The sequence below is a fragment of the Musca autumnalis genome, unplaced genomic scaffold (assembly GCF_047663935.1).
Source record: "Musca autumnalis isolate F117 unplaced genomic scaffold, ASM4766393v1 scaffold_1, whole genome shotgun sequence".
In the NCBI taxonomy this organism is placed as follows: domain Eukaryota; kingdom Metazoa; phylum Arthropoda; class Insecta; order Diptera; family Muscidae; genus Musca; species Musca autumnalis.
The window spans coordinates 79,799,946-79,813,466 of NW_027411644.1; the positions used below are offsets into that span (position 1 = coordinate 79,799,946).

At 37.7% G+C, this 13,521-nt stretch overlaps 1 protein-coding gene across 1 annotated transcript; it reads right to left on the reverse strand.

Moving 5' to 3' along the window:
* Positions 1–4,351: 4,351 nt before the first annotated feature.
* LOC141390630 (uncharacterized) lies at positions 4,352–5,309 on the reverse strand. The gene is made up of 2 exons (XM_073963576.1): positions 4,764–5,309; positions 4,352–4,693 (listed from the first exon to the last, which is right to left on the reverse strand). The coding sequence occupies exons 1-2, from the start codon at positions 5,197–5,199 to the stop codon at positions 4,440–4,442; spliced, it is 690 nt and encodes a 229-aa protein (XP_073819677.1). The 5' UTR covers positions 5,200–5,309; the 3' UTR covers positions 4,352–4,439.
* Between the last annotated feature and the right edge of the window lie 8,212 nt (positions 5,310–13,521).

Genomic DNA, 13,521 nt, shown 5'->3' on the forward strand with positions numbered 1-13,521 from the left:
AATTTTTGGTGGAGAAATTTCTGTACCATTGGGGACTCCAAATGCCAAGTTACAGCCAATTCGACCTAAAAATGAAGATAAAATCCTTAAAACACTTGAAATCGGGCCGTACCGCTATATGGGGTTATACCAAAACCTGGTCCTATATCCACTATTTTCGGTGGAGAAGTTCCTGTACCATTGGGGACTCCAAATGCCAAGTTACAGCCAATTCGACCTAAAAATGAAGATAAAATCCTTAAAACACTTGAAATCGGGCCGTAGCGCTATATGGGGGCTATACCAAAACCTGGACTTATGTCCACAATTTTTGGTGGGGAAGTTTCAGTACCATTGGGAACCCAAAATGCAAAATTACAGCCTATTCGGGTTAAAAATGAAGATAAAACACTTGATATCAGGTGGTACCGCTATATGGGGACTATACCAAAACCTGGACCTATGTTCACAATTTTTGGTGGGAAAATGTCTGTATCATTGGAAATCCCAAATGACAGCTAATTCGGCCAAAAATTAAGATAAGCTCCTCAAAAATACCTGTAATCGGGTGTTGCCCCTATATGGGGGCAGTATTAAAAAATAGGCCCATATTCATGTATTATCATCCCAATCTGAAAAGAGTGCAAAGTTTCAGTTCAGTTTCAGTTCGATTAAAAATTAGTTACTAGATTTGAACTAAATCGGGTGGTTCCGCTATATGGGGGCTATTGTCAAAAATGATGGCTGTGTCAAAAATGAGTTAACAGACTTGAAATGCAAATTAAAAAACGCCATTAAAACACTGTAAAATCGACCAATCTTTGTTTTAATTTCATATTCATGTATTGTCATCCAAATCTGAAAAGTGTGCAAAGTTTTAATCCGATTGGTCACCTGCAACTGTGTCAACATTGAGTTACCAAATTCGAAATGCAATTTAAATAAAACACCCTTAAAACACTATAAAAATGGACCAATATTGATTTTGATTCCATATTCATGTATTGTCATCTAAATCCGAAAGGTGTGCAAAGTTTCAGTTCGATTGGTCAACTGCAACTGTGTTAAAAATGAGTTACCAATTTTGAACTAAACGGACTCCAAAGCAAGTTAATTTCTAACAGATATTTTTCTGCTTGTAGCTAGGAACTTGGCCATGAGAAAGGGAGACAGAAGCGTTATGTTTAAGGGGTGACCAACACTTGTAAAGGCCAAAAATGCCATTTTCACTATTTTTTTTTTTTTTTTTTTTTTCAAGAAAACTACTAAACTTTTTTCGTAGATAGTTTTCATCTGAAAGAGCACATCTTAGTTTTGTACCTGAATTTTTTCTGTTGAAAAATATGATGTGGTTTTGTGCCAAATGTCCGTCCACGAAACCATTTTTTTGTAAAAGCGTTTTGCGGTGCCAACTCTAGCTCGAAAACTAATTAACCGATCGTCATATGTATATTTTGCTGGGCTTATTTAGAACATAAAGGTCTAGTCCTAGTCACTATTTTTTTTTTTTTTTTTTCAAGGAAACTACTAAACTTTTTTCGTAGATAGTTTTCATCTGAAAGAGCACATCTTAGTTTTGTACCTGAATTGTTTCTGTTGAAAAATATGATGTGGTTTTGTGCCAAATGTCCGTCCACGAAACCATTTTTTTGTAAAAGCGTTTTGCGGTGCCAACTCTAGCTCGAAAACTAATTAACCGATCGTCATATGTATATTTTGCTGGACTTATTTAGAACATAAAGATCGATTTTTTTAAAAATATTAGATTTTACAAAAATGGTGGACCAAAAAATCAAAATTCAATTTTTGGCTTAAAAAACTGAAGTTTTATAGTCATAAAACGAGCTTGAGTTGGCACCGATTTCAAAATGTCATTTCGAGAAAAACAAGTTTTTATATCCTCAGCCTTTAGGCTAGAAAGGCTATATACACTTTCACACGGGCAAAATGTGCCTCATCGAATGTGCCAAATATGTTTGGACAAAATGTGTTTCAGACAATTTGGAGTCGATTTAGCAATGTCCGTCCGTCTGTCTGTCTGTCTGGCTGGTGCGCACGATAACTCTCAAACGGATGAGCCGATTTGGTCCAAAATTTGACTATCGTAATATTTTGTCCAAACTTAGTTTAAGTTCGAAGATGGGCCATATCGGTCTACTCCTTCAGGTACCTCCCTCACAAAAGTTCAAAAATGTTCTGAAAAATTGTGCGTACGATAACTCTTGAAGGGAGTAACCGATTTGGTCCATACTTTGCACATCGTGAAATGTGTACCAGACTTAGATAAGGTTTCAATATCGGTCCACTTCTTCGGGTACCTCCCACACAAAATTTCGGAAAAGTTCAGTTTAGGGCCTGCTCTCGAATCGCTTTGATTTTTGTTGTAGCACCTTATATTCACTGCCCCCCATACGATGGAACAAGTTTCATCAGAGGAAAGTCCATACTTCCTAAGAAAATATCCTGAAAGGTGTAAAAAAACCCTATGACACCGTGTGTAGTGGTTGGAGCGTAAGATAACTCTCGAACGGATCTGCCGTTTAGGTCCAGGACACAGCCTTCTTAATATTTTGTGCAAAACTAGTTTAAGTTCGAAGATAAGCCATATCGGTCCACTCCTTCAGGTACCTCCCTCACAAAAGTTCAAAAAAGTTCTGAAAAATTGTGCGTACGATAACTCTTGAAGGGAGTAACCGATTTGGTCCATACTTTGCACATCGTGAAATGTGTACCAGACTTAGATAAGGTTTCAATATCGGTCCACTTCTTCGGGTACCTCCCACACAAAATTTCGGAAAAGTTCAGTTTAGGGCCTGCTCTCGAATCGCTTTGATTTTTGTTGTAGCACCTTATATTCACTGCCCCCCATACGATGGAACAAGTTTCATCAGGGGAAAGTCCATACTTCCTAAGAAAATATCCTGAAAGGTGTAAAAAAAACCCTATGACACCGTGTGTAGTGGTTGGAGCGTAAGATAACTCTCGAACGGATCTGCCGTTTAGGTCCAGGACACAGCCTTCTTAATATTTTGTGCAAAACTAGTTTAAGTTCGAAGATAAGCCATATCGGTCCACTCCTTCAGGTACCTCCCTCACAAAAGTTCAAAAATGTTCTGAAAAATTGTGCGTACGATAACTCTTGATGGGAGTGACAGATTTGGCCCATACTTTACACATCCTAATATATCTACCAGGTATAGATCAGGTTCGAATATGGACTATACCTGTCCACTCCGTCGGGTGCCTCCCACACAAATTTTTGGATAAATTCACTTTAAGACCTGCTCTCGGACCACTTTGATTTTTGTTGAAGCAACTTGCATTCGCTGACTCAATTACATCAGTAAAAGTTTTTCAAGGGCAAGTCCATACTTCTTGAGAAAAAAGACCGTAATATTTCTTCGAATATTAGATGAAATTCGTAGGTGGAAGGAGTGGACCTTCCGATACCTCCCCCACAAAAGTTCGAAAATATTAGCTAAAATGGTACTCAAAATATTGTCGAAACTCAGTTTAAAGGCAGCCCTATATCGCCGCAAATTTTTGCGCTTTAATCATATCCATATTGTTTTGAAAACCCCCCTAAATACGTAAGTTTTTTGAAAAAAAGTATTTCAATGCACTCAGGCTGAGGGTATATCTCTTTCGGCAATGTCGACTGATACTTTTTTACTAGTTATTTTCTACATTGCATACAAAACCCAATAAATGTTATTATTATCTGCCATGCAGGATTATTCCTTAAATAAGAGATGACGGGTTAAAGACATCGCCAACCCCACCCCCCAGGTGCTCTTAAACTTCACCTTTTCCGAATTTTGTGCGGGAGGTACCCGATATATGCCTGGAAGTAATATTACCATATGCAATGTTATGATAAATTCGGTTACTCCCTTCGAGAGTTATCGTGTGCACTTCCGAATGCCACATTTTGGACCCGATAGGTTGCTTCGATCGAGAGTTATCGTGCGCACCAGCCAGACAGACGGGCGGACGCACATGGCTAAATCGACTTTAAACTCTCTGAAACACATTGCGTCCAAACATACTTGGGGCCTAATATCATTATTTCGATGAGGCACATTTTTCGCCTATCAAAGTGTATATCGTCGTCTGAAATGCCCGAAGACGTAACGTATTATACCCTATTTAACCTAAAGGCTGAGTGTATAAAACTTTAGTCATACAGGTGTCAGAACAGATAAGTGAACAACTAACTCCTCCTAATCCATGCCACAGATTTATTTGAACTAATTCTGCATACCACTCCATCAAAGAAAATATCAATAAGTATCCCATAATGATTTTTTATGGATATATGAAGTATATTATTTATTAAAAACATATGATGGCTCCGGCCAACCTCCCGCAAATATTGGATAAAAATCAAAAAGTTCTAAGAAAACAGTTCAGTTATATAAATGCAAGTGAATTCCTATTCTAGTCCTCTTCCACTATATTTAATTTTCATTTGGATCTTCAGATATTTTCAAGGCATGAATATCTTCAGTTAAAGTGCGAGCTTGATCTCCAGTACCAGTTTCCATAAAATTTGTGGTTCTAACTTCTTCCATAGCCAATTCCATGTCATTAACTGATTGGGATTTTTTCTTCTTGAACACAGCATTCCAATAATTGGAAAGAGAAGATTTCAAGGTGATTTTCGAGGCATTGGAATTTAAATCTATTTTAGATTCACTATCTCGATTGGAGGCTAAAATATGAAAATAAAAAAAATTAGAACTTTATTCCACGATTTTAAGAAATGAATGCAGAATACTTACAATGACGTTGCATTCCACCCAAACGTAATTTAAAACGCTTATATTGATCCCGTTTGCCGCCGCCGCTACCACCTGCTGCCTCCTCTTCTTCATCCTCCTCAGTATCCTCATCATCATCTTCATCCACCTGATTGTCATTTCCTCTTTCAATTTTATTTTCAATAAATCCCATTGATTTACTTCTTAAATCTTCTTCAGGACTCAATGAAGATTTCTTTGGTGATATGCGAAAGAATCTCTTCAGCGAAGTGCTCTTCAATTTACGCTCACTTTCATCCTCATCCTTTTCGAGTTCTTTTAAAAAACGTTCTTGACGTTTTTCCTTCGCTTCATCGAAATTTTCTTTTTCACTGCGATCTCTTACACCACCCTCAGTTAAAGCGATTTCCTGCAGAATTTTCGTTCCGCCACTACCCTCAGCTAAAGCACTGGCCATTTTATGAGATCGGAAAAGGTATTCGGAGCGAAAAATATTTTCTTGCAAATCCTTTTTGGGTTGTCAAATTTGAAATAAAAAGAAGTGGAATGCTTGATTGAAAATAAATGAAGGTGTTTAGGTCACAATAGGGTGGGACGAATTATTTGTGGTGTAACAACTGTTTAAATTTGTGAAATGGGATATGTTTACGAATGCTGGCAATTTTCTATTGCGAAATATTTTATATTCAATAGTTAACATTTTGAAATTAAAAAAAAAAAAAAAACAAGTAAAAAGTCGTTAAGTTCGGCCGGCAGAACTTTTTATACCCTCCTCTTGCAGTGCTGGAACAGACCATGAATAATAAATTTCCTTTCACAATTGTAGGTGAAAAAAAACTACGGATACCCCAAATGCCTAAATTATCTAACCTAATCTAACAAATATGTTCATACTGGTGCAAGGTACTACTTACGGGGCTATATCAAAGTGTGGTCCTATCTTTACAATTTTTGGTGGATAAGATTTAGAACTGCAGGGAAACTCAAAAGTCAAGCTCTGGGTAGTTCCGTTAAACAATGTTCCTACCCTAAAAATACCGAAAATCGGGAGGTATGCTTGACTATTTTTTGTGACGAAGTTTCATGACCACTGAAAACTTCCAATGTCAAATTACAGCTAGTTCGATTCTTGGTGGAGAAGTTTCGTGACCACAGAGACCATCAAATGTCCAATTAAGCTAGTTTGGTTAAAAATTGAAAATAAATGCCGCAAAATACCAAAAATCTAGAGGTACTGTTATGTGGTACCTCCTTCGATTTTTGGTGGATAAGTTTCGTGACCACTGAGACTCTCAAATGTCAAATTTCAGCTAGTTGTAGCTAAAATTCTCAAAATACCGAAAATCGGGAGGTATCATTATATTTGGGGCTATACCAAAACATGGACCAATATTGACGATTTTTGGTGGAGATGCTTCGTGACCACTAAAACCCTTAAATGACAAATTACAGCTACTTCGGTTAAAAATTGTAGCTAAAATCCTCAAAATACCGAAAATAGGTAGGTACCGTTATATGGGGGCTATACCAAAACCTGGACCAATATTGACGATTTTTGTGCAGAAGTTTCGTTACCACTGAGAACAGCAAATGTCAAATTCCAGCTAGTTATACCGAAAATCGGGAGGTATCGTTATATGTGGACTATGCCAAAACATGGACCTACGCCCATAATTAACATAAATGTTAATATATAGCTAAATCGGTTTGAAACTGTGACTATAAACGTCAAACTACCTGAAATCGGGCGGTACCGTTATGTGGGGGCTATACCAAAGCGTGGCCCGATATAGCCGATCATCGAACTTGACGTGCCTGCAAACAAAAGACGCGTCTTCCCTAAATTCAGCGTACTATCTCCATTGTTGTGGATGCTAGAGTGATTACCACAGACGAATGGCCGGACGGACATGCATAGATTGACTCAGAATTTTACCCTGATCAAACGGAAAAGCCCACTTAATACATCCTTCGTACCGTGGTGGAAGGTATAAAAAATAACTGGTGAAAGGTGTGGTCGTGTCGTGCCCCTAAAGACAAACATTTTCCCATTTAGTAAAACAAGTTTCACAGGAAAAAAACGATTCTCTACCACTGTGCGGTGGTCGGTTATATGGCCGAACTGACTTAGCAGAATATTCGAACAATTCACTTCCACCATAATTCAAGATCAGTGAGATATAAACGCCACGTATTCAATCCTACAGCGGTGTCTTCTTCAATACAGGATCGACCCGGTACCACACAACACCGGTTAGCGGCTGCCACCCTAGTGTCCACATGTTTTTTATCGTTTTTTATGTTGGGAGCAGCATATGGCGGTATACCTGCTATGGGTTATTTTGGTCCGTGCAGGTAGGGTCTACAACCTAGGACCAATTTGTGCTCAGTTTGTCACATCCGCATCCACCACACTCAAACTTCGGTGAAATTTAATAGATGTCGGGAGTGGATTCATCTCAAGGGCTGTTCTGGACTAGTCCATGCAAGGGTCTTTGACAGGGATTATGTTGCTGCATGTTGCGTGAACAGAGCCCCAGTGAGTCGTCCTCATCAGAATACGCGACTCCCCACAGTCCTCCAACAGCAACCGCACACGTGGCACTTAAAACCAACCGTTGTTGTTCCAAACCCTGAAAATGCATCTTTTTTGCGACTTAATTGCAAAGAACTCAGAGGTAATATGGAGGAAATAGTGGATTTCATGAGCCTAGAGAATATCATGGCCGCGGCGGTGAAGGAAACCAAGCTCAAAAACAACTGCAACTTACAGCATTGTGATGGTTACAATGCACCGAGGAAGGATCGCACCAGAAGTGGGTGTAGGGGGACTAGCTTTCCTATTGCACCAGTTTTTTCAATACAGACTTATCTCGCTTGAGCCGAGCTCTAATGACACGTACATGCAATGTGTGGGGAGGTAGAGTTGTTGGACATATACATCCCATCGATAAATAGCTGTACTCCAAGTTATATGCCCACCATTAGCCCGCTTTTGGAACGTCATAAGCGTCTGATCTTGCAGCACTTTAATGATCATTATGACTTGTGGCATTGGCTGCTCCGCAAGACACTTCCTCACCTCTAAAAGCCGCACTTTCATCGATCATGGAAAAGCTAATTGGCCTAGTTCACTAATCACCGCTTTAGTGATTATCCCTGCTGCAGCCGCTCGCTATATATTTGCTGGTCGAATACCCGAAGTGAGACCAAATTTCCCAGCAGAGGCGACAGGATTAGTAAGTGAGCGTGGTGAACTTCATCGTGCCAGTGATGTAGACTTAGAGCCAGAGACTGTGAATCATGGGTGAACATACAATCCAATCGTTGACTACATTCTACCAAAGCGGGCCAAGTTGGAGTAAATTTAGCCGTGCTCGTTCATATCGGTTCACTCCTTCCGGTACATGCCCCACAAAAAGTTTAAAATTTTTCGCTAAGACTGTAACCGAAATGGTCCAAACTTAACATGTGGAAATATTCCTACCAGACACATATCAGGTTCGAATATGGACTATATCAGCATACTCCTTCGGGTACCTTCCACACAAATTTGGGAAAAGTATAGTTTAACAGCTCTTCTCGTCGTTGCGACCTTTGTTACGACGGCGTAATTTTTTCGGAGGCAAGGCCATACTTTCTGAGTTAATGGTCTAAAAACTCTAGAGACATCCCTGCCAACACAAACTAAACTGACTACTTCGTAAAATATCCCTCGATTTGGTCCAAACTTTGTACATCGTATTATTTCTTTCAGACTTGGGTTACATCCGAATATAGACTACATCGAACCACTCCTTCAGCTGCTTCCCACTCAAATGTTGGAAATAGTGTCTTTTAAGGACTCGTCTCGTTTAGTTTTGATTTTTATACCCTCCACCATAGTATGGAGGGTATATTAAATTTGTTTTTCTGTTTGTAACGCATTGAAATATACATTTCCTATAAAGTATATCGTCTGCTCCGTCGGAAAAGGTGGTAAGTCCCTCTCAATAAATTTTTCAGGAGGAAGTAAAAACTTTCCAGCGCTTTCTGTATTAAAAATTTTATTATGGTGGTAAAAGCAGTATTCTTCGTTCATTTATTCCGCTTCAATACCTGTACTTTGTTTGATAAAATTCCGTCGCGTTTGGGAGATAATTTTATGTCTTTGGACTTACGACCTTTTCCTTGTACAGTTTTGTATTTTTGTAGGGACTTACGACATTTTCCTACAATTTACGGACGTTTTTAAAATAAAATATTTATACTTTACAAAACAATGTGGAAAGGGTATTATAAGTTTGGTTTGTCCAATATTCGTGTAACATCGCGAAGTATTCGTCGTAGACCCCCTCCCCTTGCTATTTTTTCATATCTTGACGAGATAAAGCGATCTAGCTATGTGTGTCCGTCCATCGATTAACAATTTTAATAAAACTCCAGGCTTCAATTCTGTACCGATCGTCACGAAATTTTGTGGAGAGGTCGGGTTCCGACCAGAAGTGACCCCATTAGATTTTGGTTATGATCGAAAGGTGTGAAATGGACCAAACCCACAATTTTTTCCCGACTTTGTAGCTGTCCTGTAGATCGCAGTAATATTCCGATCGGCGCGAAATTTTAAGAATGAATTGAATTTAAGACAAACAAGAAGCTTGCAATTTAACATGGTGATGTACCCTTAATCCGGGGTACATATTTTAGCAATAAGACCCGACCACTCCCACTTTCTTAAATATGCTACAAATCAATGGAAACGAAGCTTTGGTCTTATTGGAAAGCAAGTGCTAAGATTAGAAGGCAACATATCGATAGCTATAGTTTCATCAGGTATATATGGCATGAGTCAAGACATCAGTTATTTGGCGGTGTGTTAAAATTGCATATCGACACCAATATTTCTGAAAATTTTTATACACTTCACCATAATATGGAGGGTATAATTAAATTTGTCATTCAGTTTGTAACATATCGATATATTCAGCGGAGACCCTATAAATTACACTGGTCAACAGGACTTTTGTTTCAACAGAAGTTGCAGTTGTTTTTAGATGAAATCGGCGAGTTATGTTCAAATCCGGTCCCGGTTTTTCTCCATCAGCTCTTGTTTTTGAGATATAGCTCAAAATCGGTTTTTATGAGTTTAACCCAGACTTTCGTTATTTTCGGATGCAAACAAATATTTTTTGTGGGTTTTTCGACATTAATATATTAAAGAGATGTTGTACGCTCTATAAAATAGTTTTTGAAATAGTTATGGTGAGTATATATCAAAAAAATATAGAAAATATACGACGGACCTTGTAAAAATTGCATATTTTGAGTACTTCAAGCTGTAATTACGTCATCGGGGGAAGTCATAGGATCTTCATATGGTACTCCGGATATGCTTAGGGTGTCTACTATATAATCCAGTATTCAAATGTATAATATAAAGTTCATAGTCCCCATGATTCGGCCATAACCTAAAAATCGCCATGAAGACTGCTAAAGGGAAATAATTTAGCAGTGATATCATTACCACATAGCCATTTACTTTTCAATGGCAGTCTTCATGATGATTTTTAGGTTATGGCCGAATCATGGGCGCTATGAACTTTATATTATATATTTGAATACTGGACTATATAGCAGACACCCTAAGCATATCCGCATTGCCATATGAAGATCCTTTGACTTCCCCCGATGACGTAGTTACCGCTTAAAGTACTCAAAATAAGCAATTCTTACAAGCTCCGTCGTATATTTTCTATATTTTTTTGATATATACTCATCATAACTATTTCAAAAACGATTTGTATCGAGCGTACAACATCTTCTTAATATATTAATGTCAAAAACCCCACAAAAAATATTTGTTTGTATCCGAAAATAACGAAAGTCAGGGTTAAACTCGTAAAAACCGATTTTGAGCTATATCTCAAAAACAAGAGCTGATGGAGAAAAACCGGGACCGGATTTGAAAATAACTCGCCGATTTCATCTAGAAACAACTGCAACTTCGTCTGAAACATTCAACTTTTTCAATTTTGTTGAGTAGTGTTATATATATTCTTGATCAGAGTAAAATTCTAAGTCGGTACAACCATGACCGTCTGTCCGTCTTTTGAAATTCAGATACAACTCCCAATTTTTAATATAGATCTTCGTGATTTGGTATAGAAGTTTCTATTACTTCTAGGGTGTATATCCGTCCACGTTTTGATATAGGATTTAGCTTCATTATTCCATCAAAATGGCTGAAATTTGGTATTTAGTCTTCGTTGGGGTATACATCTTTCCTCTAGAATGTTGTCTGTATAGGTCCACTCCTTCATATAGCCACCATAGAACGGAACCTCCCGATTTCCGGTATTTTGAAAGTGTGGCCTCAATATTCCTCCGAAATGGCTGAAATTTGGTGTTTATTCTTCATTTGGGGTATAAAACTTTCTCCCATAAATTTGTCTATATAGGTCCATGCCTTCATATAGCCCCATAGAACGGTGCCTCCCAAATTTCGGTATTTTGAAGGTTAGCCACATTGTTTTACCGAAAGGAAACTAAACGAAAGGAAACTAATTGAAGTAAAATTCAATACAATTCATGATGGAAGGTATAACAAGTTCGGCCTGGCCGATTTTAACGACGTTCTTACTTGTTATTGATAGTCACTTGCATATCCCAACTAATTTGTTATGCAAAAGATATAATTGACATAAGAAAAGGTAACATAAACTGTTTCAAGAGCCAGCAACGTGGACCGGTTCGGCTAATATTTAATGTGTTTAGTGTACGTGGTTTCTTAGCTACATTGTAATCCCAAGTAGTGTCCTTTTTTGTCTTCCCAAGTATTTCTGCCCCAACTCCCTGCGTCTTTTGTTTTTGTCTGCAAACCATGTAGAATCTTCAGCATGTAATGTCTTCCGGCGTTTAGGAAGTTTATCATCAGAGCTTTCAGAATCACTGTGAAAACCATAGGGAACTAGACCCTTGACACCATCGTCTAATTCCATTCCAAATTCATACTGCTCTTTGTTAGCAAAAACCATGATGTCTTCTTAATTTAATAACATTTCAATCAATTATTGTTTTAGAATCATTTAATAATATAAACATTGCACTTACCCGTCCGTTAGAAGGTATTACTTTATTGAATTCAGAATACAAACTAATCTCGTTATGTGAATAAATGTCCGTAGAGAAACCACAAATTACCAGTTGATAAAGTTAAGTTAGATATACGACAGTAAAAACAGTAAAAATTTTGATTTTTTTTACAAATTTTTCAATATATGAGGTATTTGAACACATGCAGCATCCAAATTGTATCAATGAAGAGGCCAGAAGTACATCTTTCATAATCAGTTCGCTTATAGGGGAAAATAGATTTCAAATGTAAATTTTCGTTGCAATATAGAAATTATCACATTTTTGTTCAAAAGTTTGGTCCACAGGCTCCGCCAAATATCATCCGATTATCATCCAAAGGTGTAGGCTAGTTCTTTACATTGTACCCCAACCATGGATGACGTTAAACATTATATCTGAACTACATTAGCTGTAGTATTCTGTTAAATTATACATTTTCCTGTGGACTTACGACCATTTCGTACTCAAATTTGTACGTTTTCTGGACTTACGACCTTTTCCGACAAGGGCAAAACATATAGAAAAACGGGACCATTTTCTTTGTATCATACGACGTGTTTTGACTTGTACTATCATCCTGTAACAAAAATGCGATTTCCAAAAAAGTGGACTTACGACCTTTTCCGACGGAGCAGACGATATATATTCTTGATCAGGATAAAATTCTGAGTCGATATATTACAACAAATTACAATTAAATTACAACTTGTAATCACTCTAGCGTTCACAATAATTGAGCTAGAGCGCTTTATTTTTTTTTTTTTTTTGAACCCGAGTGCCTTTTCTCTATAGACAGGTCAATAAGATGGGTTACAACAACCCACGTTTTGGTATAGTCTCCATATAACAGTACCTCCCGATTTTCGGTATTTTTGAGATTTTAACTATATTTTTTGACCGAACTACCTGCAGTTAGATGTTTGGGGTTACCAGTGGTCAAAAAAACTACTTCATTAAAAATTTTAAAGATATGTCCAGGTTTTAGAATAGCCCCCGTATAACGGTACCACGCGATTTTCGATATTTTGAGGATTTTAGCTTAATTTTAACCTGAAATGTTATATTTAATGTTCACAGTGGTCACAAACAATCTCCACCGACAATTGTCAACATAGGTTCATGTTTTGGTATAGCCTTCATATAGCGGTACCTCCCGAGTTTCGGTATTTTGGGAATTTTAGTCATAATTTTTAACTGAACTACCTGTAATTTTAGATTTGAGGTTCTCAGTGGTCACAAAACTTCTCCGTCGAAAATCGTCAACTTAGGTCCGTGGTTTGGTATAGCCCTCATATAACGGTACCTCCCGATTTTCAGTATTTTGAGGATTTTAGCTACATTTTTTAAGCGAACTATCTGTAACTTGACATTTAACGTTCTCGGCGGCCATGAAACTTCTCCACCAAAAATTGTCAATATAGGTCCTTGGTTTGGTATAGCCCCCCATATAACGGTACCTCCCGATTTTCAGTATTTTGAGGATTTTAGCTAAATTTTTTTACCAAACTACCTGTAATTTAATATTTAAGGTTCACAGTGGTTACAAAAAAAACTACACCAAAAACCGTCAACATAGGTCCATGTTTTGTTTTAGCCCCCATATAACGGTACCTCCCGTTTTTCAGTATTTTGAGGATTTTTAGCTACAATTTGTAACCGAACCAGC

Bases quoted from the DNA above. Each gene is read 5' to 3' on its own strand.
- LOC141390630 (XM_073963576.1), bottom strand. From the start codon at position 5,199: ATGGCCAGTGCTTTAGCTGAGGGTAGTGGCGGAACGAAAATTCTGCAG. The intron at 4,694-4,763 runs GTAAGTATTCTG...TTCATATTTTAG, and splicing joins GGGTGGAATGCAACGTCATT to CCTCCAATCGAGATAGTGAA.